Source organism: Vombatus ursinus, unplaced genomic scaffold, assembly GCF_900497805.2.
Source record: "Vombatus ursinus unplaced genomic scaffold, bare-nosed wombat genome assembly UNPS02014863.1, whole genome shotgun sequence".
Taxonomy (NCBI): domain Eukaryota; kingdom Metazoa; phylum Chordata; class Mammalia; order Diprotodontia; family Vombatidae; genus Vombatus; species Vombatus ursinus.
Genome location: NW_020954641.1, coordinates 28,523,543 through 28,549,586, shown reverse-complemented (window position 1 = coordinate 28,549,586; position 26,044 = coordinate 28,523,543). Strand labels below are relative to the sequence as shown.

Here is a 26,044-nt window from a genome sequence, read left to right as displayed (position 1 = left end):
GTCTTTGGGCCTCCACTTGAAAAACTCCAAGGAGGGCAATCCTACCAATTCCCATGGCCACCTATTCCACTTTTGGATAGCTTTCCTTGTCAGAAGGTTTTTCTGAATGTCAAGCCCAAATTTCCTTTTTTGACAACTTCCACCCATTGTTCCCAGTTCTGCTCTCTGGTGCCAAGAAGGATAAACCTAATTCTTCTTCCCTGTGACACATGAAGGGAGCTATCATCCCCATTGAGGTTTTTCTTCTCCCAGTTCAACATCCCCAGTTCCTTCAACTATTTCTCATAAGATATGGATTTAAGACCCTTCCCCACCTATATTGCTTTCCTATTGATTTTTTCTCAGTTTATCAATGTCCTTTTAAACTGTGGTACCTAGAACTTCACTTCAATACTCCCTTAACAGTAGTGTGGTCTGTCTAAGGCAGAACACAGAAGAACTATCGCCTCCTTATTCCTAGAAGGTATTATGCCCCTCTTAAAGCAGATAAGGCTTTTTCCATCATACAAAACTTTCCAGAGCAGGCTTCATAATACTTAGCTCTGATCATGCTAATCCCCTCTCCCAAAACCCCCAGGGGCTTCCCATTAGCAATTTAATTCAGTCCATAGAGTACTTATTAAGCACTTTCTAAATACAAGGCACTGGGCTATATACTGGGTGTACATAAAGACAAAAATGAAACACTCCCTGCTCCAGTAGGAGATAGAACATGTAAACAGATAAGTGTTGTTCAGTCATTTTTCAATCTTGTCTGACTCTTGGTGACCCCATTTGGGATTTTCTTGCCATTTCCTTCTCCAGTTCATTTTACAGATGAGGAAACTGAGGCAAACAAGATTAAAATGACTTGCCTGGGGTTACACAGTAAATGTCTGAGGCCAGATTTGAACTCAGAAAGAAGAGTTTCCCTGACTCAAAGCCTGGCACTCTATCCACTGGCTCCACCTAACTGCCCATGGACCTCAATGATAAGTAACCACAAGCTAATAGAGAGACAGACAGACAGACAGAGACAGAGAGAGACAGAGACAGAGAGAGAGAAAGAGAGAGACAGAGACAGAGAGAGAGAGACAGAGAGAGAGAGAGACAGAGACAGAGAGAGAGAGAGACAGAGAGAACACTCCTTTTTCAGGAGTTCTGGAAAAAAAAAGAGGGAAAGCTATCAACCTGTGGGATCAGGAACTACTTCTGTACATAATGGCACCTGAGTGAGCCTTGAAGGAAGCTAAAATCTAAAAGGTGGAGGTAAGGAGGGAGTACATTCCAGGCATGGACAAAGGCATAGAGATGGGAAATGGAATCCCAGTCGAATAATGTCTAAATTCTTTGGCTGGATATTCAAGGCCTTCCATAATCAGGCCCCAATCTACCTTTCTACTCCATCCCCAGTAATCCTCTACTCTCTGTTCATTCACTGAACTTCCCCTGGTTTTTCCAACCTCTGTACCCTTAATGACAATGTCTTCTCTTTCTGAAATGTTTACCTACTTTTACCCACCCTTTTTACCTATCTCCACCTATTTGCACTTTACCTGTCCCTCAAGGGATTCAGCTTAAATACTGAATCCTCCACAAAGCTGGAAATAATCTCTTCCTCCCTATAGGCTCCCTTCCCTTTTTGTTGTACTTCTCTTGTAACATGGTAAGGGCTACCACATTCTACCCTATGTTAGTAATTTGTGCACATATCTTATATCCCCTGTTAGAATGTAAGTTTCTTAAAGAAAAGGGCTATGCCTTATCCATCCTTGTGCCTTCCACCCCTCCCCAAGCACCTGGGACAGATTCTTGGCAAATCTAAAATCATGCTACAGCCTGAGAATTTGGTGGAACAAATATTATGATAATATTAGAAGCAGCTAAATAACACAGTAGATAGAGAGCTGGGCTTGGAAGGAGAAAGACCTGCGTTGAAATCCAGCCATAAGCACTTACTACCTGTGTGACCCTGGGCAAGTCACTTAACCTCTGCCTCAGTTTCCTCCACTGTAAAGGAGGGATAATAATAACACCTACTTCCCAATATTGTTGTGATATTTGTAAAGTGCTTTGCACAGTTCCAGGCACTTAATAAATGCTTGTTTCCTTCCTTATAATCCCCATTTTACTGAGGAGGAATGAGACGGGTGAGCTGACTTGCCTATATCTAATAATGAGTAAATGGTAGGGCTGGTAACCAGGTCTTTTGATGCTAAATTAAATCAGCTTTCAACTATACCCCACAGCCATTCATGGGCATGTTCCAGGGATAGTATGTAGATCGATGTGACTGGAAAGGAGTATTTAGAGAGAAGGTTGAAAATTGATTATCAGTTTTCCCAAGTGGTAATTTTCACTCTTAGGTTAAAGTCTACTCCATCCTAGAAAACTGGGTGTTTGTAAATAGAAGGAATCAGAAACCAAGTGAAACTCAATGGGTTGGCCTCTTTGAATAAAATGGTGTGATATTTTAATTTGTTTTAATCATCTAATCCCAAGAGTATTAGAAGGTAGAATCAATAAATCAACAAGCATTTAGCAGGTGTTTACTATATGCTAAGTACTAAAGCCAAAATGAAACAGTCCCTTCCCACAAGATCTTATACAATATCATAATGGAATAATAATAATAATGTTAATTGTACCAATAATCATAATAATTAATAGTATTAATAACACTTCTATAGTGCTTTCAAATTTACAGAGAACTGGAGTGGTTAGGTAACACAATAGATAGAGGACCGGCCCTGGAGTCAGGAGCAGCTGAGTTCAAATCCAGCCTCAGACACTAGCTATATAACCTGGGCAAGTGACTTAACTCCAGTTGCCTCCAAAAAAGTATTTTGCAGAGAACTTTCTTCACAACAGTACCATTTTAGAAATGAAGAAACTGAGGCTAGAGAAGTTATTGCTTATGGCCACATGTCAAATGTCACAACCAAAACTCAAACCCAGATCCTCTGACCCTAAGACCAGAACTCATAGCTATCCCACCTCTCAATGTTGTGGTAAACCTGCAACATGGGCAGACAATTTGCCCTCTGACAATTTTTATACTTACTGTTTCAATTGGACTATGTTGTATATTTAATGTGCTTTTTAATTGATTCTAAAATATAAGCAGCGGCCTGGTTTCTAAACTGCCCTCCCCTACCATTCAGAAAGATTGTAATTGTTCTCTGTGGTAATTGAAAGATTCTGCACTATTCTGTCTCTACTTTATTTCTAAGATATCTGCATTTGGGAACCCACTGATACCAATTAGGACCTCTTATTTTGCAATCACTCATAATCTGTTTCTTTCTGTGCTAATCACATTGATGACTGTATCTTCCTCAATAATTCATTAGCATGGGTGCCTACCCCAGTGCCCAGACTGGCAAGTGCTAAAAGGTGGATGTGTTTCTGTCTCGTACCAGCGGTCAAAGATTGCTGTCTTTGAGAAGATGTGGACGTATATGAAGTCAGCTGAGCCCTCAGTTTTTGTGAGAACCACAGAAGAGGGCATGATCCGGGTGAGGAAGTCCAAAGGCAAGTACGCCTACCTCCTAGAGTCTACGATGAATGAATACATTGAACAGCGGAAGCCCTGTGACACCATGAAGGTGGGAGGTAATTTGGATTCTAAAGGCTACGGCATTGCGACACCCAAGGGGTCAGCTCTGAGGTAAGTTGCTTGGATTTTCTGATGATTGCCATCCTCCCTGCGGCTGTAACTTACTCTACCCTCGCAGCTCTGTCTCTGGTGACCACCAGCCACCCAAGGGGCCCTTTGTCAAGGAAAAACTGAGAAGCTGAACTCGTGGAGATGGTGATGAGAAAACTGAACCAAGATCTTCAGTCCTGGGCTGGAGACTGGATCTCAAAAAGATCCATTGGCTTTGTTCATAGCTGTCATGTGCCACCACCCCTACCTGAGTGTGTCACACATCGTCAAAGTCCGTTAACAGAACACCATTTCACCCACCCCACCCCCACTGCTACCCTGCATATGGTGTTCTCGAGGTGAAATAGTGGGTGGTGTTTGCCTTGAAAGAAACATAACCATGTAGCTCCTCTGTTTTAGCTCTGACTCACAAGAATTAGGCCATTGAAACAGAAAATTAGTAGCTGACAAATAGCTTTCTCTGACACTAATTTCTTTAGCAAGACTTTTAATGGGCACAAAGTACCTCATGGAGAAAATGAAGTGGTATTTACATTTGGACAACCACCAGACATTTTTATCAGCTGTGCCAATCACAAAGTGTCTCACATTGACATAGCACTTTATAGTTTGTAAGATATTTCCACAATGATGAATACTTTGAGATAAGTACTGTAACTTTTACTATCTCCATTTTACAAATGAGAGAATTGAGGCCCAGAGTGGGGAATTGACCTAACCCAAGGTCACATACATAGTATGTGGCAAAGTCAGCACTTGAACCCAAGTCTTTTGACTCCTATTCTTTCTCTCCCACCTCACTGCCTGTATACTGTTAGGCAAAGATCATACCTAGCGAAAACAAGGAACTGACTGTCAAGAGAAGATGGAGCTTGACACGGCAGAGGAACTAATCACAGGAAACCAGATGGCCTGGCATTAGTCAATCATGGGCATCTGCCTGAATGAACTTAAGTAGCCCTTTCCTTATGCATTATGCAAGGGCATGTGTTTTAGAAGACACTGTGGATGGTGCACAGTAGAGAAAGGAATTAATCTCCACTTACTTTAAGGCAACCAGTTTTTAGGAAGTACCTGCCCTGCAGCCAGCACTATGCTAGATGTTATAGGGAAGACAGTATTAATAATCCATTTTTACATAGCATTATATAGTTAGGAAGCATTTTATATCCATTTTCTCATTTGATCCTTTTAACAGCTCTGTGGTTTCTGAGGCTTAGCTGTGTTTCTTATTCCCACTTTATAGATGAGAAAATTGAGGATCAGAGAAGTGAAAGGACTGGCTCAAGACTAGACAATTAAAGACAAATTCAAGGTCTCCTAATTCCAAGTCTAACTTTCCTTACGTTCCATCATGTTGCTTCTCTATAACATTCTCCCTGATCTCATGGAAATCCAGGAAGGTAAGAGTAACACAGAAAGAGGCAATTAGAGAGCAATCCATAAGAGTGTCTAATTAAGCCCCAAAATGTGTGGAACAGACAGTGAGGTCAGCAAGCTATGAGAAGGTTGCATCCAGCAGCACACTGAAAAATCCCCAGGTTCTAGATGAGTCTGGGTACTCTTGTGCTAGAATTCTGAAAGTCAGGAATAGAGTGAATAATACAGGCTTTACATAACAGCAAAATAAAACTGTGAACCTAGGTTTTGACTTCTTTCAGTGGCCTCTTTTTGAAGTTTATCCACAAGATTATAACAGACAACTTAGAAATCAGAAATGTCCTTGTGAGCCCAAAATCCTTTCACCTAGTCACTCAGGGACAGTCCTTGGGATGGAAGTTTCTTAGTCCTCAAAAAGCTATAAAATTACAAGATGTCAGAGCTGTAGGAGTCCTTATAGCATACCATTAGAACTGGAAGGGACCTAGAATATAGAGCCTGGAACATCTGATCTGGGAGGAATAATGTAATAAAGGACATAGAGTATTAGGACTCTGAGGGATAGAAGGCATAGACTGTAGGAGCTGAAAGACTCCGTAGTCTTTCTTCTCAGACGCATTGTACCCTGTAGGATGGAGATTCCTGGGATTCTGAGAATCATTCATTTTTTTCACCCATCTCCTACAGGTGGGCGAATGGTCTTTTAAAAAACTGGTGTTTGAGAGGCAGCTAGGTGTCGCAGTGGTTAGAGCACTGGCCCTGGAGTCAGGAGGACCTGAGTTCAAATTCAGCCTCAGACACTTGACACTTACTAGCTGTGTGACCCTAGGCAAGTCACTTAACCCCAATTGCCTCTCCAAAAAAAAAAAATGTTTGAAATCAAGACTTCTTCCTGCTCAAGAATGACACTTACTAGATAGGTGACACTAGACAAGTGACTTAACCTATATTAACCTATCTCCACATTCGTAAAATGGGACTAATAATACTTGCATTTGATTCAGCTGAAAACCTTACTGAACCTTTAAAAAAAGGTTATCAGTAGATTGTTTTTCTGTTTCTTCTTACTGGCCTCTTCTCTACCTAGGGTGGGAAATTTTCCATTTAACTGGTTGGTGTTTCTTTGAAGTGGACACTGTCTTTCTGTCTATCTGTCTGTCTGTCCATGAGCTAATGTGTTAGTAGACTAAAGAGGCATAGGAGTATATTTTGGTTTCCTTTTTATGATAGATAAAAACCAACTTTGGCTAATGTTAGCATCCAGGGAAAAACTATTAGCAAATTCACCAGTTTGGTAATCATTTTCTTGTCAACTAAACATCTGCTTGTTTAAATCTGTTCTCTCTGGTTATAATGATTGCTGTCAGAGAAACTGAACGTCACAATCAGATGAAAATTTGTTTGAATTTCCAAAGTAGGTGTGATTTATACACATCTTCCATCTCTTATCCTTATTAAATCATTTCTTACTGAGGGTTTGCAAAATGGCACAGTCTGTAGATAAGGTTAATTAATAATTATTCTTCCTAATTTAACTACCACAATGCACCTAACAAATAGATTTGCTAAGAGTTGAACCCTGTTAAGGACATTAGTCCAAGTTTGATTGGTTAAGATAGGAGTTCCATAATCCATAATGTCTTCTGCATTCCCTAAGGTTAAAATATGGTAAGTCCTCATTGTCTGTGTTATACATTGCCAAATGGATGGGCCAAGGTGATAAGAATATGTTGTAAGCTTACTTCTCCAGATGATAGACCTAAGGAGGAATTTTCTTCCAAAAAGGTCTGAGGCACACTTTCTTTATGGTCCAGATTGGTCACTATCTAATCTTCTCACCCTCCTTTAACCCTAAACTAGTTCAGGTCTAGTGACCCAGTGGCTGTGTAGCATTACCTTTTGGCTTAGGTTCAATTCACCAAATATTTTTAAATGCCCAGAATCTTAGATCAGAAGATTTGGAATAGAATAGAATGCCAGAGTTGGAATGTTAGGACATATAACAAGAATCTTGGGCTAGAAGGAACCTTAGAAATCAGGGAGACCTAGAGGCATAAAATGGCTTGTCCAGGGTCACAGAATTAGTAGGAGAGCCAAAACTAGAACCCATACCTCCAGCACTCCTAACAGCACACTGCACCCCTGTTTAGAGTCAACCCCACTAGTGCATGTTAGGTTAGCTATAATGAGGAATACAACAGAAATATAAGATACAGTTTCTCTCTCCAAGAAGCTTATAATTGGAGAAATTCTAAGCAATTAGAAAGTAGCCCAAGACAATTCAGAATCTGAGTTTGATAGGACCTATTCTGCCTTCTGGAAGACTTCCAGTAATGGTGAACTCACTACTTCCTGAGTTAATCTATTTCATTGTTGGGCAGCTCCATTTATTTGAAGGCTGTTCCTTACAGTGAACCAAAGTAGGCACCTCTGTAACTTCCACCAAGCAACCTTTGAGCCCATGTGAGAAAGAGCAACGTTGCATGATACAGTATGGAAATTCCGTAAAATGTCAGAAAAGAGAGAAATCAGCGGGCAGTCAGGCTCCTTGGAAGTGGCAAGACTTGAGCTAGACCTTGAAGGAATGGAAAGAATATTATCAGTGTACAGGAGAACACTCCAGCCTGGAGGAACAGCAGGATCCACAGTCAACCTAATAACTTCTTTTTCTCTCCTTTATAAAAACAGCCACAGTGATCAGAAATGCATACTCACCACCCCCTACCCCATGCACCAGAAATAAAATGTCTCTCCCTGAGAGTAATTTGCAATCCTCCCCCACAGAGTACCCAATAAAGAACAAAATGCTGATTCTTTTTCCCCCTCACTAGAAGCTACGTTGTCCATAGTTTAACATTGGTACGGGGTGAGTGTCTGAGAGTAAATACTGAACCTCCCAGGAAAATGATGATCTCTTTCAATCAACCCTCACCTTTCTGATGAGTAGTCGGGGATGTTTGTTGTCATGGTAACTGTGTGAACTCCATGACCTCAGGGAGACAGACAGAGAAAGGGAGGGGAGAGAGAAAAAGGGAGGAGGGAGGGAGAGAGAGAGAGAGAGAGAGAGAGAGAGAGAGAGAGAGCATATTGTTCTCTGCTAAGCCCTCTGAACAGAAAGAACCCTCAGAAGAATGAAACATTGTTTTGGTATTTACATCTACATGTGTGCTCGCACACATGCATACTGAGAAAGTGTGAGCCTTTATCTTTCCTCCTCAGATTGGCCCTGAACTCCCTTAGGGACATCTCTGGGGGAGATTGTTTAAGTAGAGATTCTCCTAGCATCTTGAGCATCAAAGTGACCAGATCAAAGTGGGGGTATTTAAGGAATATGACTTTGGTCGCCTGTGTAGATTGGATTGAAGTAGAAGAGAACAGAGGCAAAGAGAACAGCTGTGGAGCTATTGCACTAATCATGCTGTGAGATTATTACAGAACCAATAAATTAATTCATCAAATTTCAGAGCAGAAAGCTACTCAGAGGGTGTCTAATTTAACCCCCTCATTTTACAGAAGAGGAAACTGAGGCCTAGAGAAGTGATGTGACTTGGCCAAGGTCATAAAACTAGTCTGACAGAGTCAGGCCTGGAACCCAGCTTCCTGCCTACTCCCCATGCTCTTACCAACAAAAATCCACTCACCAGAGATAATGTAGGCTTTTGCTCTGTGTATTTTTTCATGGAATCCTAGAGCTGGAGGGGACTTCAGAAATCATTTAGTTCAACCCTTATTATAAGCAGGAATCTCCTCCACAATACCCAAGACAAGTAGTCATCCTGCCTTCTCTTGAAAACCCCCTGGGATGGGGAGCTCACAACTTCACAAGTTCACTTGAACTGTTAGGAAATTCTTTATGGTGAGCCAAAATATACCTCCCTGTAATTTCCATTCATTGGACCTAGCTCTGCCTTCTGGAGCTAAGTAGAATACCTAATAATAGCACACATGTGTCCAACACTTTACAGTTTTAAAAGGGGGTTTTCCAATCCCTCTTCCACATGACATGCCTTAGGATTCAGTTCAACTGAATAAACATTTATTAAGTGCATTCTTTGTGCAAGTTATTTTTCTCAGAGACAGGACACAGAGGCAAAGATGACACAGTCCCTGCCCTCAAGGAGCTCATGTTCTAACAGGGAAAAAAAACACTAATTATAGCTGGAAGTTAGAAACTCAGGAAGGCTTCATGGAGGAGGTGGCATCTGAGTTTAGCCTTTATGGATTCTGAAAGACAGGAATGAAAGAAGGAGTGCCTTCCAAGAATGAAGAATACCCTGGGAGGGTATATAGAGACAGGAGACAGCATGTAAAGATAGGGAACAAATAACCAATGGTCTAAGTTGGCTAGAGGGCAGAGTATATGAAGGCAGTAAGTAAAGTAAAGCTAGAAAGTTGGCTGCTAGATTAGAGGTGGCCTTAAGAGATTGGAGTTTATATTTTAGCCTCAAAGCAAAGAGCAGGGAGGTGGAGAGAGGGTGGTGCTACTGAAAGTTTAAGTGCCTGAATAATATTGGTGGCTCTGGAATTTGAGTGAAGGGAATGTATACAAAACATGTTGTGGAGGTAGAAATGAGACTTGGTAAGTGGATTGTACATGTAGGTGAGTGAGAGTGAGTTTGTCAAGGATGACATCAAGATCGCAAGCCAGGAAGATTGGGAGCATGGCAGTATCTTCAACAGTAGTAGGGAAGCTGGAAAAAGGGGAAGGTTTGAAGAAGTTTTGTCTTAGACATAATTAGTTTGAAATACCTATAGGACATCCAATTATAGATGTCCAAAAGGAAGTTGGTTAGGAGGGACGAGAGCTCAAGAGTAAGACTAGAGCTAGATATAAGATCTGGGCAGTATATACATAGAGATGACAATTGAACCCATGGAAGCCAATAAGATCATCAAATGAGAGAAAAGGGAAAGCCCAGGACAGACTCTTGAGGAGCACCCATGTTCAGTGGGCATTAAATGAATCAAGACCCAGCAAATGGAGCTTAGTAGTCAGATAGGAGGGGAAGCAGGAAGGAACAATGTCACAAAAATGTAGAGAGAAGAAAGTATCCATGAGAAAAGGCTGATCAATAGAGTCACATGTTTCAGGGAGCTCCAGTAGGAACAGGGTTGAGAAAAGTTCGTAAGATTTGGCAGTTGAGTAACTTTGGCCATTGGTGACTTTGAAGAAGACAGTTTCAGCTAAATGTTAACATCAGATTTAAGAGTTAAGAGTGAGAGAAGTCACCTAGTGTAGACTGCTTTCTTAAGGAGTTTAGCCGAGAAGAGGAAGAGGCATGTAGGACAAGTAACCACTGGGGATGATCACACCAAGGAAGAACACAGAGAAAAAGAGAATAAGGCCCAAGACTGAACCTTGGAGGACATATGCCCTTTGAGAAAAGTTATGATCCAGCATAAGAGACCTAAGAAGAAGCGGTCATATAAGTAAGAGGAGAACCAGGAAAAAGCAGTATCACAAAAGCCAAGAGAGGAGAAGGTATCCGAAGGAAGGTGGTGGATGTCGGGGTGAGAAAGAAGGATAGTTTCGGTAGCTGCAGAAAGTACTAAAAATAAAACAGGTTTAACAGTCAGAAGATCATAGGCTCTTCAATCTTCCTAGCCACCATTTCCAAAGCCTGCCATCTATACTCAGCCATCATGCTCTTCTCATACATACACACACACACACACACACACACACACACACACACACACAAATCTTGGACTCTATCCCAAAAACCACCCTGGGCTTTGATGGGTAAATTGTTGCTTTATTTTGCCCAGAATTAGATTTCCACATCACTACCTAGTCACCATTCTCAAGCCATGTTACCAAATGTGTATCTTCCCCAACTTTTCCAGCTCCTCGTTATGTTTCATCTTACCCTGGTTAAAGTATAAGCTCCTTAAGGGCAGAAACTGTTTGGATTGTATTTGTGTCTCCACGATTTAGTGTAGTGCCTGGCACATAGTAAGCACTTAATAATTGCTTTATCAGTCTATATCAATAAATCATAGGATAATAGATTTAGAGCTAAAAAGGACCTCAGAGGTCATCTCTCTGGCCCCCTCATTTTACATATGAGGAACTGAAGCCCAGAGTGATTAAGTGTATTCCCAGATAATAAGTAGGAGGGCAGCTAAGTTATGCAGTGGATAGAGCATAGGCCCTGGAGTCAGAAGGACCTGAGTTCAAATCCAGCTTCAGACACACTTGACACTTACTAGCTGTGTGACCCTGGGCAAATCACTTAACCCCGATTGCCTCAAAAAAATAAAAAAAAAAGTAGAAGAAGATAATAGGTAGGAGAGCAAAGATCCAAGCCCAGTTCTGTTAAATCAAAATTTAGTGTTTTTTCCACTATATTACGCTGCTTCCAGATCATTGGTCCCTTTCGAGAGAGTAATTTTAGTAGAATAGCAAGGTAAATAAAACAGATTGCGCGGGGTGAGGAGCATGTGGGTGGTGAGGAAATGAAGTGAGCGCGGACAATTGTTTCTAGGATATGAGCAGTGGAGAGAAAGAAAGATATAGGTCAATAGCTTGAGGGGATGGCAGGAACAAATGAAGGTTTTTTTTTTTTCTTCGTTCGCTTGCTTGAGAAAAGGGGAGACCTGAACATGGTTGTATGCAGGAGGGAAGAAGCCAGTAAATTGGAAGAGATTAAAAGTGACAGTGAGGGAATGAAGCATGAGGGAAACTCCTGGAGGAAAATAGAATGGAATCACATCAAGAACCCAGTAGAGGGCTTAACCTTGGCAAAGAGAAGGGTCACTGACATCCCTTGAAACTGGAACAAAGAAGATAAGTTCTTACCCAATCTTCTCTCCAGTTTATGTAAGTTTTATAAGTCATAGGATTATAGATCTTCTAAATAAAAATAAAATTTAATAAAGATAGAAGATTTTTGTCAATGGGGAAACTCTCTCCAGTAAGGTAAGATCATAAACCATCTCTAACTTAATAGTAATAAAGAGTTACCTGCTGCTAGAGGAGTTAGTAAATACCGGAAACATGATTTGAACCCAAGTCTTTCTGACTGCAGGTGTATCATCTATCCACTACACTAACTGCCTCTCTGGGTCATAAATTATCACACTTCTATTGTGCCTTACACTTTACAGAGTGTTTTTCTCATGAAAACCCCATGAGATGGACAATGCAAGCATCATAATCTACATTCTACAGGGGGGAGGAGAAGTAACAAACATTTATTAAAGGCCCACTGTGTGCAGGGCATGGTGCCAACTGCTTTACAAATATTATCAGTTGATCCTCACAGCAACCCTGCAAGGTAGGTGCTGTTGTTATCTCCATTTTACAGATGAGGAAACTGAGGCAAACAAAGGTTGAGTGACTTGCCCAGGATCACACAGCTAGGAAATGTCTGAGAATGGTTTTGAACTCAGTCTTCCTGACTCCAAGCCCAGCACTCTTCCCTCTTCACCACCTAGCCCTCTGATGTCCATAGGCTTGCCCTATCTTAGGGCAAGAAGTAACAACCTAGGACTTAAAACCACGTCTCCTGACTCCCCCTCCCAAGTTCTTCCTACTGTAGCCAGCTCCCCCACCCCCTGCAATAACAAAGAATGACAGGAGTCAGCTCTCGTTGGTGCCATTTGCATCTCGCCTGGTTGAGGGGACAGTAAAGAAATGACAAGGTATTAAGAGGGCTAAGAGATAGAGGGTTGGGAAGAGAGGAGTAAGGGGAGACAGGAATAAGCTGGCAAAATATTTTTCTCTCTTGGTCTGAATAGCAGCTCCTAAAGCAGGTGGTGATTTTGTAGCCTGAATATTGTTTTCTCCTGCTGATATACAAATTGTATGTTGCTTTCTCTTAAGAGGCTGCTTTCTGTCCAAAATAGCATCTTTTTTTCTTCTTAAGAAGCCTTGTTACAGCCCCGCTGAGTCTTGATTCTTTCTGTTTAGAACATTCTCTCAGAACTTGCCCTCTACCTTAAGCCAACTGAGAATACTAGGGTTAGAAGGGACTTAGAGAGAACTTAATTCAACCTTCTCATTTTACAGATGAAAAAACTGTGACAGAACAAAGAGAAGTAGACTCATGGCCTCAGATAGTCATTGGTGTAGACAGACAGAACCTAATTCAACAAACGTTTTATTAGGCACCTACCGTGTGCAAGGCAAATATCATAGTCATTATAACTAGCATTTATATAGTACCTACTATGTGCCAGGCACTATGCTAAATGCTTTACAAATATTAATTTATTGTAATTATATAATACATATAATATAAATTATTGTAATTAATTATTATAATGATCCTCACAGCAACCCTGGAACCTGGGAAGTAGGTGCTGTTATTATCCCCATTTTACAGTTGAGAAAACTAACATGGCATGTTAGAGCTGAATTAAACCTCATATATGGTCTAGTCCAGAAATGGAGACTAAGAGCTGGGACTCTGATTTCATTCACATAGGGAACTCCAGGATGAGGAAGGTCCCTTTATCGATGAACATTGTCACCTCTGCAAAAGAGCATTGCTTAGAGCCAGGCTTCTTAAACTTTTTCCACGCCTTTTCACTTTTTGGCAGCATTCATTGGCATTGTGTGGCCTGAGGGCATGCAGTGCAAAGTGCACATGTTGTGTGTTCAGAACCAAGGCTGCAGTGAAGTTGCACAATGAAGCACAGGCAAAGTCTGCCAGAAACACCTCAGATTCGTTACGTGTTTAATTTTTAGTTAATTTTTGGTCGTTGCACATTCAGGAACCTTTTACTGTTACCAAACTTCTCATGACCTCATATGGGGGTGAGACCCACAGCTTAAGAAGTGTGGCTTAGAGCACTGAGACATTAAGGGACTTGCCCAGAGTTACATAGCCAGCATAAGTCAGAAACAAAAAACTTAAATACACATCTTCCTGAGGCAAGCTCCCTCACTACTAAATTATGCTACCTCTCACTATGTAATCTAATCCCTTAAACTTACAGTTTAAGAAACTGAGGCACATGGACATTGCATGGTGCTGGAGAAGGTGCATAGTTTAAGGGATCTTAGGTTAGAGTCTTTGCTTCTGATTTTCTGTGTGATGTAGGGCAAGTCCCTGAACTTCTGAGCCTTAGTCTCCTCATCTAGCATTTGGTGTTGCTATAAGAATCAAAGAATTTGTTTAAAAGTACTTTGGGAAATATAAAATACATTGTGCAAACTGTTCTCTTTTCCACCTTCACCTCCCACCCCACCCTTAGTTTGCCTCTGGGTGGAATTAGATCGTTAGACCTGCCAAAAACCTTGGATTGTAACCTCCAGGTTCGCGTCACTAATATTTATTGAACATCTGAAACTGGATTTTCCATAGAAGTCTCAAACTCAGCATGCCCAAAACAGAACTCATGGTATTTCCTCCCAAGCCCTCCCCTTTTTCCAATTTCTCTATTATTGTCAAAAGCACCACCATCTTCCCAGTCATCTGGGAACACAACCTCAGTGTTATTCTATCCTACTCACATGCATTCTCCCTCATATCCAATCTGTTTCAGTTTTTGCCATTTCTACCTTCACAATACTTCTTAAATACATCACTTTCTGTCCCTCCACATAGCCACTGCCCTAGAGCAGGCCCTCATCACGGCTTGACTACTTTAGTAACCTTCTGTTTGGGCTCCCTGCCTCAAGTTTCTTCTCATGATAGTCTACCCTCACTCAGCCACCGAAGTAATCTTCCTAAAGCCTGAGTTTGACCATGTCACCCTCTTACTCAATAAACTCTGGTGATTCCCAGTTACCTGTGGGATCAAATATAAAATCATCTGTTTGGCATTCAAAGCCCTTTACATACTGGTGCCTTCCTACCCTTCCAGCCTTCATATTCTTTATTGCCCTCTCTGCACTCTACAATCCAGTCACACTGGTCTGTTTGCTATTCATCTTACCCAACATTCCATCTCTCATTCCCATGCCTTTTCACTGACTATCTAGTACCTGGTATCCCCCATGCCTCATATGCCCCTCCTCATCTCAGCCTCCTGGCTTCCCCAGCCCTCTACCTCTGGTAGAGGGTGAGCTCCTTGAAAATAAGGGCCATTGGTGCAGCTAGGTGGCCCAGTAGAGAGAGCACCGGCCCTGAAATCAGGAGGACCTGAGTTCAAATTCGGCCTCAGACTAAACACTTGACACTTACTATCTGTGTGACCCTGGGCAAATCACTTAACCCCAATTGCCTAAAAATTAAAAAAAAAATAGGGGCCATGATTTTGCCTATCTTTTTCTCTCCAATGCTTATCACGGTGCCTGGCACATAGTAAATGTTAATAAGTGTTTGTTGGCTGACCAAAATCATCACAGTCAACCCTTTCATTTTATAGATAAAAAGAGAGAAAGGGAAATGACTTGCCCCAACCTCATATAGTGAGTTGATGTCAGAACCTGAATTAAAATCTGTTATCCATACACCCAAGACAGCATTCTTTCTAGTATGGCACAGTGCTTCACCATTTTGCATAGATATATCTGATATTTTTTAAATGCCTCCTTCTACAGAACCATAGAATAACAGTACTAAAAGAGACTCTAGATAATTCAGAGCTGGAAGGTAATTTACAATATTTGAACAGACCTCAGAACAAAGGATTTCAGAGAAGGAAAGTACTTTAAAGTAAATGGTAGAACTTGAAGAGATAATCAGGTTAAGATCATCTTGGCCAACCTCATTTTACATTCTCTTATATCTTTCAAGGTGCCTTTCAGATCTGACATTTTATGTCCCAAAATCCCTTCCATCTTGGATATTCTGTGTTCTAAAGTCTTTCCAGCTCTGATATTCCATGTTCTGAGGTCCCTCCTAGTGCTAAAATTCTATAGAATAACTAAGCTGAAAGGATCCTTAATATGTAGCAAAGCAAATCAGAAAAGGAATGCCCCATTTTATAAATGGAGAAATTAAGGACCAGAGAGGAAAAGGGACTTCCTTGAAGTCACATGAGTAGTTGGTGATTGACAGGATGTGGACCTTTCAGTTTAGTATTCTATACCACAGTTTTTTTTCCTACTTCTCATTGTTGCATCTAGTGTTTTTTAAGACTGAATATTTTTTGATTGCGTCAGAAAGACCAGAGGTGAAGCCTTATGAGTTTTGGTTTTAATTACTACAAGACTAAAATTCCTTGCATACATAAAACTGCAATCCCTCCCGATCCTTGTACACTTATGCACAAGAGATAGGAAGCCATCTGGTGGAATCACAGGTCAGACAGCTCCAACCCTACCTCTATTCCATAAGGGGATTTTAAGTCATTTGTGTTTTAATTAAGCTTTCTCTTTCACCCCACCAAATCATCATTTCCATCTGTGCAGAGTAGAAATTGCTTGTTTTTTTTTTCTTAAGTGTCATGTAATAAATAACCAGAGGGCTGCTCTTCCCCTTCTCCAACCTTGCTTACTCCCTAAAGCTGATGGATGAGTATAGTACTATTCATATTTAGAGTCTCATTACATCCTTGACCTTACCACCTCATTCTTATACTAGAATCACCAAGCTTCCAAGGAAGCCTCTTTGAGAGGAAACACTGGACCAGAAGCCAGGAAACCTGAGTTTGAATACTAGCTCAGCATTAATGTTCCATGTGAACTTGGGCAAGTCGCCTCTTCCCCATGGGCCTCAGTTTCCCCATCTGTAAATGAGGAACATGAACTTGAATACTTGTTAAGTCTCTTCCAGCTCTAGACTTAAGAATGCCAAGGAAAAGAATAAGTTTCTAACACTTCCCCATTCTACTTTATATCTTCCTACATAAGTTTCTAGCTTTCTCCATTATCCCCAATATCTAAGATTTATTTAGATTTGCTAATTAATTAAGGACTGAATCTTTTGATGTTACTTTCTCTTCTGAATGAGTCAATCAATTTATGTCTCTTGAGTATACTTTATCCATCCTTTCCTATCTTCACCGTTGAGATCCTGTCCATCTTTTCAGGCCCAGACACATTTCCGTTTCTTCTATGAAGACTTCCCTAACTCTTTGAGAAGGAAGAGTGTGGCATAGTGGAAAGAGCACTGACTCAGGAATCAGCCCACTCTTGATGCTTACTACCTATGTGACCCTGGACAAATCACCTAATCTCCATTCCTTCAATTTCCTCATCTGTAAAATGAGGGGGTGGAAGTGGATGGCCTCTGAGGTCCCTTCCAGCTTTACAACTGTCATCCTATGTCATGTACAGGGAAGAGGAAGCTGCCGGTTCGGCTAGAACATAGAGTGCAGAAAGGGGAGCAACATGCAATAAGCCTAGGAACGGGACAGGAACCAGGCTGTGAAGGGCTTTCAATGCCAAACAGAGAATTTTTTTTTGTCCCCAAAGCAAAAGTGAGCCATTGGAGCTTCCTGAGCAGGAAAGCGACATGGTCAGACGTCTGCTTTTAGAATATCAGTTTGGTAAATCTAAGGAAAATGGATCATGTGAAAACATTAAGGTCAAATGAAAGTTTTGTTGTGTTTTTCAGGCTGGGGAAGACTTGGGCATGTTTAGAGGTGCCAACTTCTCCAGGAGTCCTTTTTCTGGTCCCCCAAGCTGCTAGACCATGCCCTCTAATGTTACTTTGCATCTATCCTGTAATTTTCTTTTGTAGTCTAATATATATAAAGATATTTATATATTGTCTCCTCTGTTGGAATACAAGCTTCCTGAGGACAAGAACTGTTTTAGCTTTTATACCCAGAACAGTGTTTATCAAATTATAAGTGCTTAATAAATGCTAATTGCTTGATTAGTTGTAGGCAGTAGAAAAGGAGCCAGCATGTAGAAAGACATTAAAAATAAGGAGAGGTGGGGATTAAAGGTACAAGTTCAAGAATTGGTCTTTTCAAAGACTAATAACTCTTTTTTCAAAGAGAGTTGTCCCTTTCTTCACAAGAGATTAGAGAGGATAGGGGATGATGCCAAAGAAATTTGAGATAGAATAAAGGAGGAGAAGGAGCTCATGATGAAAGGCTGCTATTTTATCAGTATAATATGAAGCAAGGCCCAACGCTGAGGAGTAGAGAGAGGGTGGTATAAGAATCTCAAAGAGAAGGAAGAAAAAGTTTGAGACCAGCTACATAGCAAGGCAATCCTTTTACTACAGTTAGAAATCAATTGTGGAAGAGTAAAAGAATTGCCTTGCTGTAATGAGAGCTCAGTCATTTTTATATAATGTAAATTTGTAGTGGACCCCATCAGAACAGTTTTTATTACTTCCTCTAGCACTCAGCAGCACATGAGTAAAAATAACCCTTTATGCCTTGATAAAAAGGTTTTCATGAGTTTCTGTGGCCAAAAAGAAGTCATCTGGTGACCATCCTTATTGACAATGGTGTTCTTAACACTTAGAAATTATCCATTACCGTACTTGAAGCTTTTCCACCTTGGAAGGACCAGCTAGAGCTCCAATGGCCTTACCTTTGAAAACCAGTAATTTCCTCCATACCACAATGATACATCATGAGAGGACTTGAGTGAAAGACTCAAATAGGTGTTATTTATTAGATTACAACTATGTTGTCTCTCCCACTAGATTGTAAGCTCCTTTAGGACAGGGCCAGTGGCTTATGCATCTTTAAGTCCCTCAACATCTGTCACAAAACTCTGCCCATAGTTGATACAGAAATGACAAATATATAGATGAAGTCAGCCTTGCCAGGCTGCTAATTGGGCTATATGGAAATATAAGATGCAGTCTCTCTCTCTCCAGTTGGGGAGTCAAGAGTAGCGCACATGAAAGAACAGTACACATAGGCAGCTTGCTATAGTATAATAATAACTAATAATAATAGCTACCATTTATATAGCACTTACTATGTGCCAGGTACTGTGCTAAGTGCTTTACAATTATTATCTCATTTTATTCTCACAACAACCCTGGGAGGAAGGTGATATAGTGTGTATAGCATGAGAAAGGCCACATGATGTAGTAGCAAAAGAGTCAACCTCGAAGCTAGGAAAATTTGGATTCAAATTCCACCTTTGACACATTCTATTTGACTTTGGGCAAGTCACTAAACATCTCTGTGCTCTGGGAAACTGTCTGAGACTCAGTTGCAGAGATAGTACTGACCTTCATTGGCAGCAGAAGTTTCCTCATCTGAAAGTTCCCTATGTAAATGAAAATACAGGACTAGTTCCCATTACTCTCTCTAAGGCATGGTGCAGAGTACTGAATCTTGAACCACAAGACCTGAGTTCTGCTTGCCACTTCACTCATTAGCTGTATGAACCTAACTTATTTCCCCTTTCTGCATCTTTAGTTAAAAAATGGAGTGAGTTACATTTTATTGGTCTGGGATTCTTAGACTCGAAGGTTCTATCACTCCAAGACCCTCAAGTTCTAAGAGCTTTCACTCTTGATGCACAGGTCATGTGAGTTTCTGATGCCTCATGTCCAGTTTCTGGTAGCTCTCTCAGCTCCAGGCATTTTCTCTGACTGCCCTCCATGCCTGCGATGCTCTTCCTCATCTCCATCCTACTGATTTCTCTGGCTTCCTTTGGCTTTCCAGCTAAAGTCTCACCTTCTACAGGAAGGCTTTCCCAACCACTCTTCATTTCAGAGCCTTCGCTCCTGTAACTACTTCCTGATTATCCTGTATATAGTTTGTTTTTACATAGTTATCTGTTTGTTGTCTCCACCATTAGATTGTGAGCTCCTGTAGAACAGGGACTGTCTTTTTCCTCTTTTTATATCTCTAGCACTTATCACAGTTCCTGGCACATAGTGGGTGCTAAATAAATGTTTTTTGACTGACTATTCTAAGATCACATCCATTCATTCAACAAGCATTTGCTAAACACTTCCTATGTGCCAGCCACAGAGACAAAAATAAATGGTCCCTGCTCTCAAAGTGCTTACATTTTTACTCGATGGGAAAGAGGGGAGTGAGGGTTTAAGAGGAGGGGAGAAGACATATATACAGATAAGTAAATATAAAGTATATGTAAAATAATTTCTTTGGAGAGGAGAAACACTGTCAACTGGGGTGATCAGAGGAGAACCCCAGGAAAGGGAACCTGAATGGAGCTTGATTGTACAAGGAGGAGGTGAGAAGGTAGTGCATATCGGACATAGAGAGTAACCCATGAAGAATCACAGAGATGGAAGGTGTAATGTCACATACTGGGGACAGCAAGAAAATCCATTTGGTCAGAACACAGAGAGCATGAAGGGTACAATATGTAATCAGTCTAGAAAGATGGGTTGGAACCAGATTGTCAACGTGTTAGGAGGAAGAGGATGCCAAAATTCTATTCACCACTGACCTTCCGTTTTCAGCTCATTACCCCTTTAGTTAAGCTTGATACCTGAATTTGTACTATCTTAAAGGTATTTTAGGTTGTTTCTCTAAATCTTCATTTCCCTGAGAACTCACTCCACCAAATTCTAAGTTCAATAAGGACAGACTTTGCATCTTCCCTAACACCTAATATGGTGCTCTGCACACAGTGATTAACAAGTGTTGAAGGAAGAAGGAAGGAAGGAAAGAAGGGAGAGAGGGAGGAAGGAAGGAAGGAGTATTGACCTATAAGTCAAGACCTGAGTGCTAATTCCACTTCATATACTTTCTAGCTATGTGACCCTGGGCAAGTCACTTAATCTCTCTGGGCCTCGGTTTCCTCAATTGTAAAGTGAAAGGGTTGGATTCAGTGGCTTTTACAGCTCCTCCAACACTAAATCTATGATCAAACCTTGAGTTGGTTTATTACAGTGATGTTTTAGTTTAGCTAAGCTATTCTCCATCCCTTTTCCCTTCTCTTCCACCCTCCTTCCCTTGGATAACTTCTACTTTGATTCTTTTGGAACTTTTGGTAAAGATTCTGTCAGAAAGGGAAACCTTAAGTCAGATAATTACACTGACTTAAGGTCTCCCTTTTTGACAGAATCTTTACCAAAAGACAAAATCTGCAACACTGAGCCTTCCTTGTCACTATTTGTCCTTTGCTCAATGTAAGCAATGTCCATTTCACTGATTCCAGGAGCAATTACAGATGGTTAAGTGTCAATCCCTCTATGATGATAAGCTAGATAAATCATAAGACTTGATTTGAGAAATTTAGAAATTGTGTACTCTCCATAATAATCCAACATTTTATCTCTGTACAAATTTAGGAATAGTCCTTTACAGCATGATAAGGGCTTAGTAATTTTATTCAGCAAACCTTTATTAAACACTTATTATGTGGAAGGCTTTGTGCTAGGCACTGAGATATAAAGATGAAAAATAATTTTTTAGGGCTTATAATCTATTAGGGAACATATGAAAGAACAGCAGACAAATGTAATTACAAGATGGAATGTGACAGAGACAAAGTAGAGAAATAGACAAAGTGCTTTTGGAAAACTGGAGAAGGGAAAGAATGCTTCCCCTGATAGATCATGGAAGACATCATGGAGGAGGCAGTCCCTTAAACGAATCTTGAAGGAAAGGAAAGATTTAAATAAATAGAGATGTGAAGAGTCTGAAAGTGCCTTCCTAAGGAAGCATGGAAGCAGGAGTGGGCAGACCTTTTGAAGGATTTTGAATGAAAAGCATTTTCTAATTAGAATACTGGCACTCTCCAAGCATTTTGGTTTACTGAGGATTTACTATACATTTTTTCTCCCGTACTATAATGGACTAAATTTTCATTCAGTCATTTAGCAAGCATAGGAGTTATGAGAATAACTTTTACATAGCATGTTATATACATTGTTATTTGAGTCTCAGAACAAACTTCATGAGGTAGGGACTATAGGAATTACCGTTCTCATTTTACAAATGAGAAAAGTGAGCTTCAAGGGTTTTAAGTGATTTGTCCTTGATCACACAGCCAGTAAGTGTTGGAGACCAGTTTCAAGCCCAGGTCGTCCTGACTCGAGGTCTAGCAATCTGTTTGATTGCACCATACTCCTTCTTATACTCTTCCTCTTACTCCTGTAAAAAATTTTTCCAATCCTAACTACAAATCAAAAATATTTTGATTTTTTGGTTCTATTGTGATTGGTTCTGTGATTATGTAAGTGTCCAGGCTCCATATTTGGACCTATGCTTTGTCCATTGGTGAACATTTTTTTCTTCATCACCAAGTGGAAATTTCCCGTCACCCTCCATTGAAGCAGTGAATATTCAAGATTTGTAATTGCTTTTTCAGAGCAGGTATCCCTTCTCATATAACTCTCAGGAAGCATTAGGAGCTGATACACGATCATGCCTTATGCAAATAAAAATCGTTCCCTGTCAAAAGCTTCTCTGAAATGTCACATTCTAGCATGTAATCATTATCACTGTCATCATGGTCATGAGCACCCCCTGCTTCAATCTCTTTATGCATCCCATCTCCAGCAAACAGGGCACCCAAATGAGTATGTTCTGAAATGCACATCAGCCCTGAGGTTGGGATAGGAAGGAAGACCCATAATGTGGTGATTTCACAGAATCATAGAATTTGAGAGTAATAAAAGAGCTTAGCAACCATCTAAGTTCAGCCCATCCATGCAAGGAATCTCCCATTCTCCACCATAAATACCTAGCAAGTGGTTGGCCAACCTCTATTTCAAGTCTTCCAAAGAAAAGGAACCCACCAGTTCTCTAAGCAGACCATTCTACTGTCAAACTTCCTAATTATTAGGAAGTTTTTCCTGACATCAAGCCTCAATTTACCTCTTTGCAACTTCCACCCTTTGCTCCTTGTTCTGCCATTAGGGGCCAGGCAGAACAAGGCTAATCTTTCCTCCTCAACATGATAGTTGTTCAAATATTTAAAGATAGCTATTGTGCCCTCGCCAAAGCTTCTCTTTCTCAGGCTAAACATTCCCAACTCCTGTCGTTTTCATGTAATGTGAACTCAAGACCCTCACCATCCTGGTTGTCATATAAGACTTGAAGATTATTAATGTCCTTCTTAAAACAATGGCTCCCAGGACTGAGTACCATTCAGATGAAGTTGGATAAGGGTAGAGTACAATGGGACTGTCACCTCCCTATTTCCTAGAAGTTATGCTTCTCAATGCAGCCCAAGTTTGCATTAACTTCTTTGGATGCCATATCGTACTACTAACTTGTACTGAATTTTGTGGTCCTCTAAAACCTCCAGATTTTTTTTTCAGAAAAACTGCACTCCAATGATATCTCCTCTATCTTCTACTAGTGAAGTTGATTTTTTCATGTAAGAATTTACATTTTTCCCCATTGAATTTTATTCAACCCAGTGCTCTAGCCTGTAAAAATCGTTTTGTATCCCAACTGTAATCCACTGGATTAGCTACCCCTTGTGGCTATTTGTCATCTGAAAATTTGAGAAGTGTGCATCTATGCCTTTATCGAAGTTTCTGATAAAAAATGGGAAACATCCCAGAGCCAGGTACAGATCACTGAGGCACTCTACTGGTGACCTGCTACCCTACTAACATTGAAACATTAACAAATATTCTTAGTGTCCAGCCATCCAGTCAGCTCTGAATCTAACTAAATGTATTATCTATTCTAATTACCTAAATATATTATCTAATCTATTTCTATCTTCTGCCCAAGAATAATATGAAATACTTTACCATCAGTTTTGCTAACATTGGGCAATTTTACTTTATCCACAGTATTCCCCTTATCTACTAGTTAAGTAATCCTATCAAAAAAAGGAATTGAAATAAGTCTGAAATGACCTATTCTTGATCAATGTCATGGTGGAGATGAAAGAAAAAAAGGATGAAGAAATAAAGTGGATCAAAGCATCCCAGGTAGAATTAGCTATGGAGCCAATAAAAGTATAGGAATTCTACTTCAGGAATTAATGATAATAATAACTCATTTTTCTGTAGCACTTTGTGTCTTACCAAATACCTCCTCACAACAACTTTGTGAAGTGGACGATATAAGTATTATTGTCCCCATTTTACAGATGTTGGAAACAGGCTCAGAAAGGGCAAGTGACATACCCAGGTCTTAAAGTTAATAAGTGTAAGAGTTGGGATTTTACCTCTACTCTTAGTCCAATGATCTTTCTACTATATAATAATAATAACAACAATAATAATAAAAAAATAGCTAGAATTTGTTTGCAAATTTGTCTTATTTATATTATCTCATTTGATCTTCACCACACAACCTATGAGGTAGGTACTATTATTATCCTCATTTTACAGTTGAGGAAACTAAGACTGGGAGAAGCTAAGTGACTTATCCAGGGTCACACAACTAATTAGCATCTGAGGTCACATTTGAGCTCAGGTCTTCCTGACTCTGTACCCAACACTGTAACCACTATACCATCTAGCCACCTGTGATGCCACTCCAGAACCCTCTAGGAACAACTGGTTGTAGTATCCAGAGAGCTAAGATTTTATCCTCCTTCAAGCACTATTTTTTTGTTTAAAAAGCTGACCACTTAAGACAAAAATCTTTCAGAAATGTAACACATTTTCCTGCTTTCTTAAACTGAGATTAATCAACATAATCTTGCTTTTGATTTTTTTAACTTAATTTTTTTCAATTAACAGATATTTATTTTCTTTTCCGTCTTCTTACACTTAGCTAGTGAGAGTCAGAACCAGAACTCAAATCTTGGTTTTCTGACTTCAAATCCAAGGCTCTTTCCACTATATCACACTCATGGGCATAGAATGTCAGAACCAGTCATTTGGTCCAACCTCTTCATTTTAACACAGGAGGAAACCAAGGCTCAGCCGTCATTTCTCACAGCTTGTTATCATTCCGCTCCTATCTCAAATTTGCTGCTTGAAAAACAGATCACTAAACTCATTCATGTGCAAAATGAAAGTCATCAGGCTGAGTTCTAGTCATAATCTAGGACCTTTATTGAGCAGGAATTGTAAAATCACCTTAAGCTGAGCAAAGGATTTTTTTTTTGCTTCCTTCCTACCCCTCTATTGGGTCCCTAATAAGTAAAGTGTTACTGTATTTAAATTTTGTTTTGGTCATGTTTATTAATTCAGCAAGCATATATTGACTACTTTCTGTCTGCAGTTCCTGAAATAGGCACTGGGAATACAGAGGAGCTGCATTACAAATAGCAGACATTGTGCCCACTATTGGGAAAAGCCAACGCACACACATGAAATGACGTGAGGGCTTATAGTTATAAAGCAGCAGATCTACAAGCAAAAGGCATCTAGGAAAAGGGATCAAAGTCAAATCAGTAAAATTAAAAAAGACTTAGTAGAAGAGACAAATTTTGAATTCAGTTTTATTAAAATTATTTTTAGTGGACCTGGTTCACTGAGATTGTTCCTACATAACATATCTACAAAGAGAGCATGAATTCTCCCACTCTGGGTTTCATTCCATGCCCCTTGTGTCCAATTTTCACACTACCCCCTTCATATCATGCTAAGCCCTAAGGAAATGGCTGAGAGAAATGAGCCCTGCCCTGTCACACCCTCTCCAGTCAAACTCAATTTTCATGGAGATGAGCAGGGGTGAGTAATCTTGGCATGTCTGCTGCAGGCAGACTCTTAGGGGGGAAAAAGCACTGGACAGGGAATCAGGGAATCTGGGTTTTAATTCCAACTTTGTTATTAATTCACTGGACAAATAAATTACTCCCCCCTTCTCTGAACGTCACTTTCCTCAGCTATAAAATAACAATGTTGGATTGGATGATATCTGCAGTTTTGCCCAGCCCTAAGGTTCTAAGTATTCATTTCAGTTACAGTTAACACCATTCCATGTCCTAAGGGCCCTGTCCAGTTTTAATATTCTAAGTTCAAAGGATCCTCTCAGTTCTGACATTGTTGTTCTAAGGACCCTACCACTTCCAACATGCTATGTTCTAAGGACCCTTCCAGCTCTGATGTTTAAGATCCCTTCCAGCTCTGACATTCTGTGTTCTAAAATCCCTTTTGTCTCTAGCATTCTATGTTCTAGGTTTCCTTTTAGGGGTCAGCTTCTTTGTTCTAAAATTCCTTCTACCTGTCATTCTGATTCAATTATTCTTTTGTTTACCTGAGCACAGATTGCATGTGACAGGAGGGAGACAGAGAGACAGAGAGAGCCGGGGGTGGGGAGAGAGAGAGAGAGAGAGAGAGAGAGAGAGAGAGAGAG

General features: G+C 40.3%; 1 protein-coding gene across 1 annotated transcript in view; it reads left to right on the top strand.

The window, feature by feature from the left end:
* GRIA1 (glutamate ionotropic receptor AMPA type subunit 1) overlaps positions 1-26,044 on the top strand; it is a 343,664-nt gene that overhangs the window by 281,464 nt on the left and 36,156 nt on the right. The window contains exon 13 of the mRNA XM_027841645.1: positions 3,402-3,649. Coding sequence (XP_027697446.1) covers positions 3,402-3,649 — 248 coding nt within the window. The remainder of the gene's footprint in view (positions 1-3,401; positions 3,650-26,044) is intronic.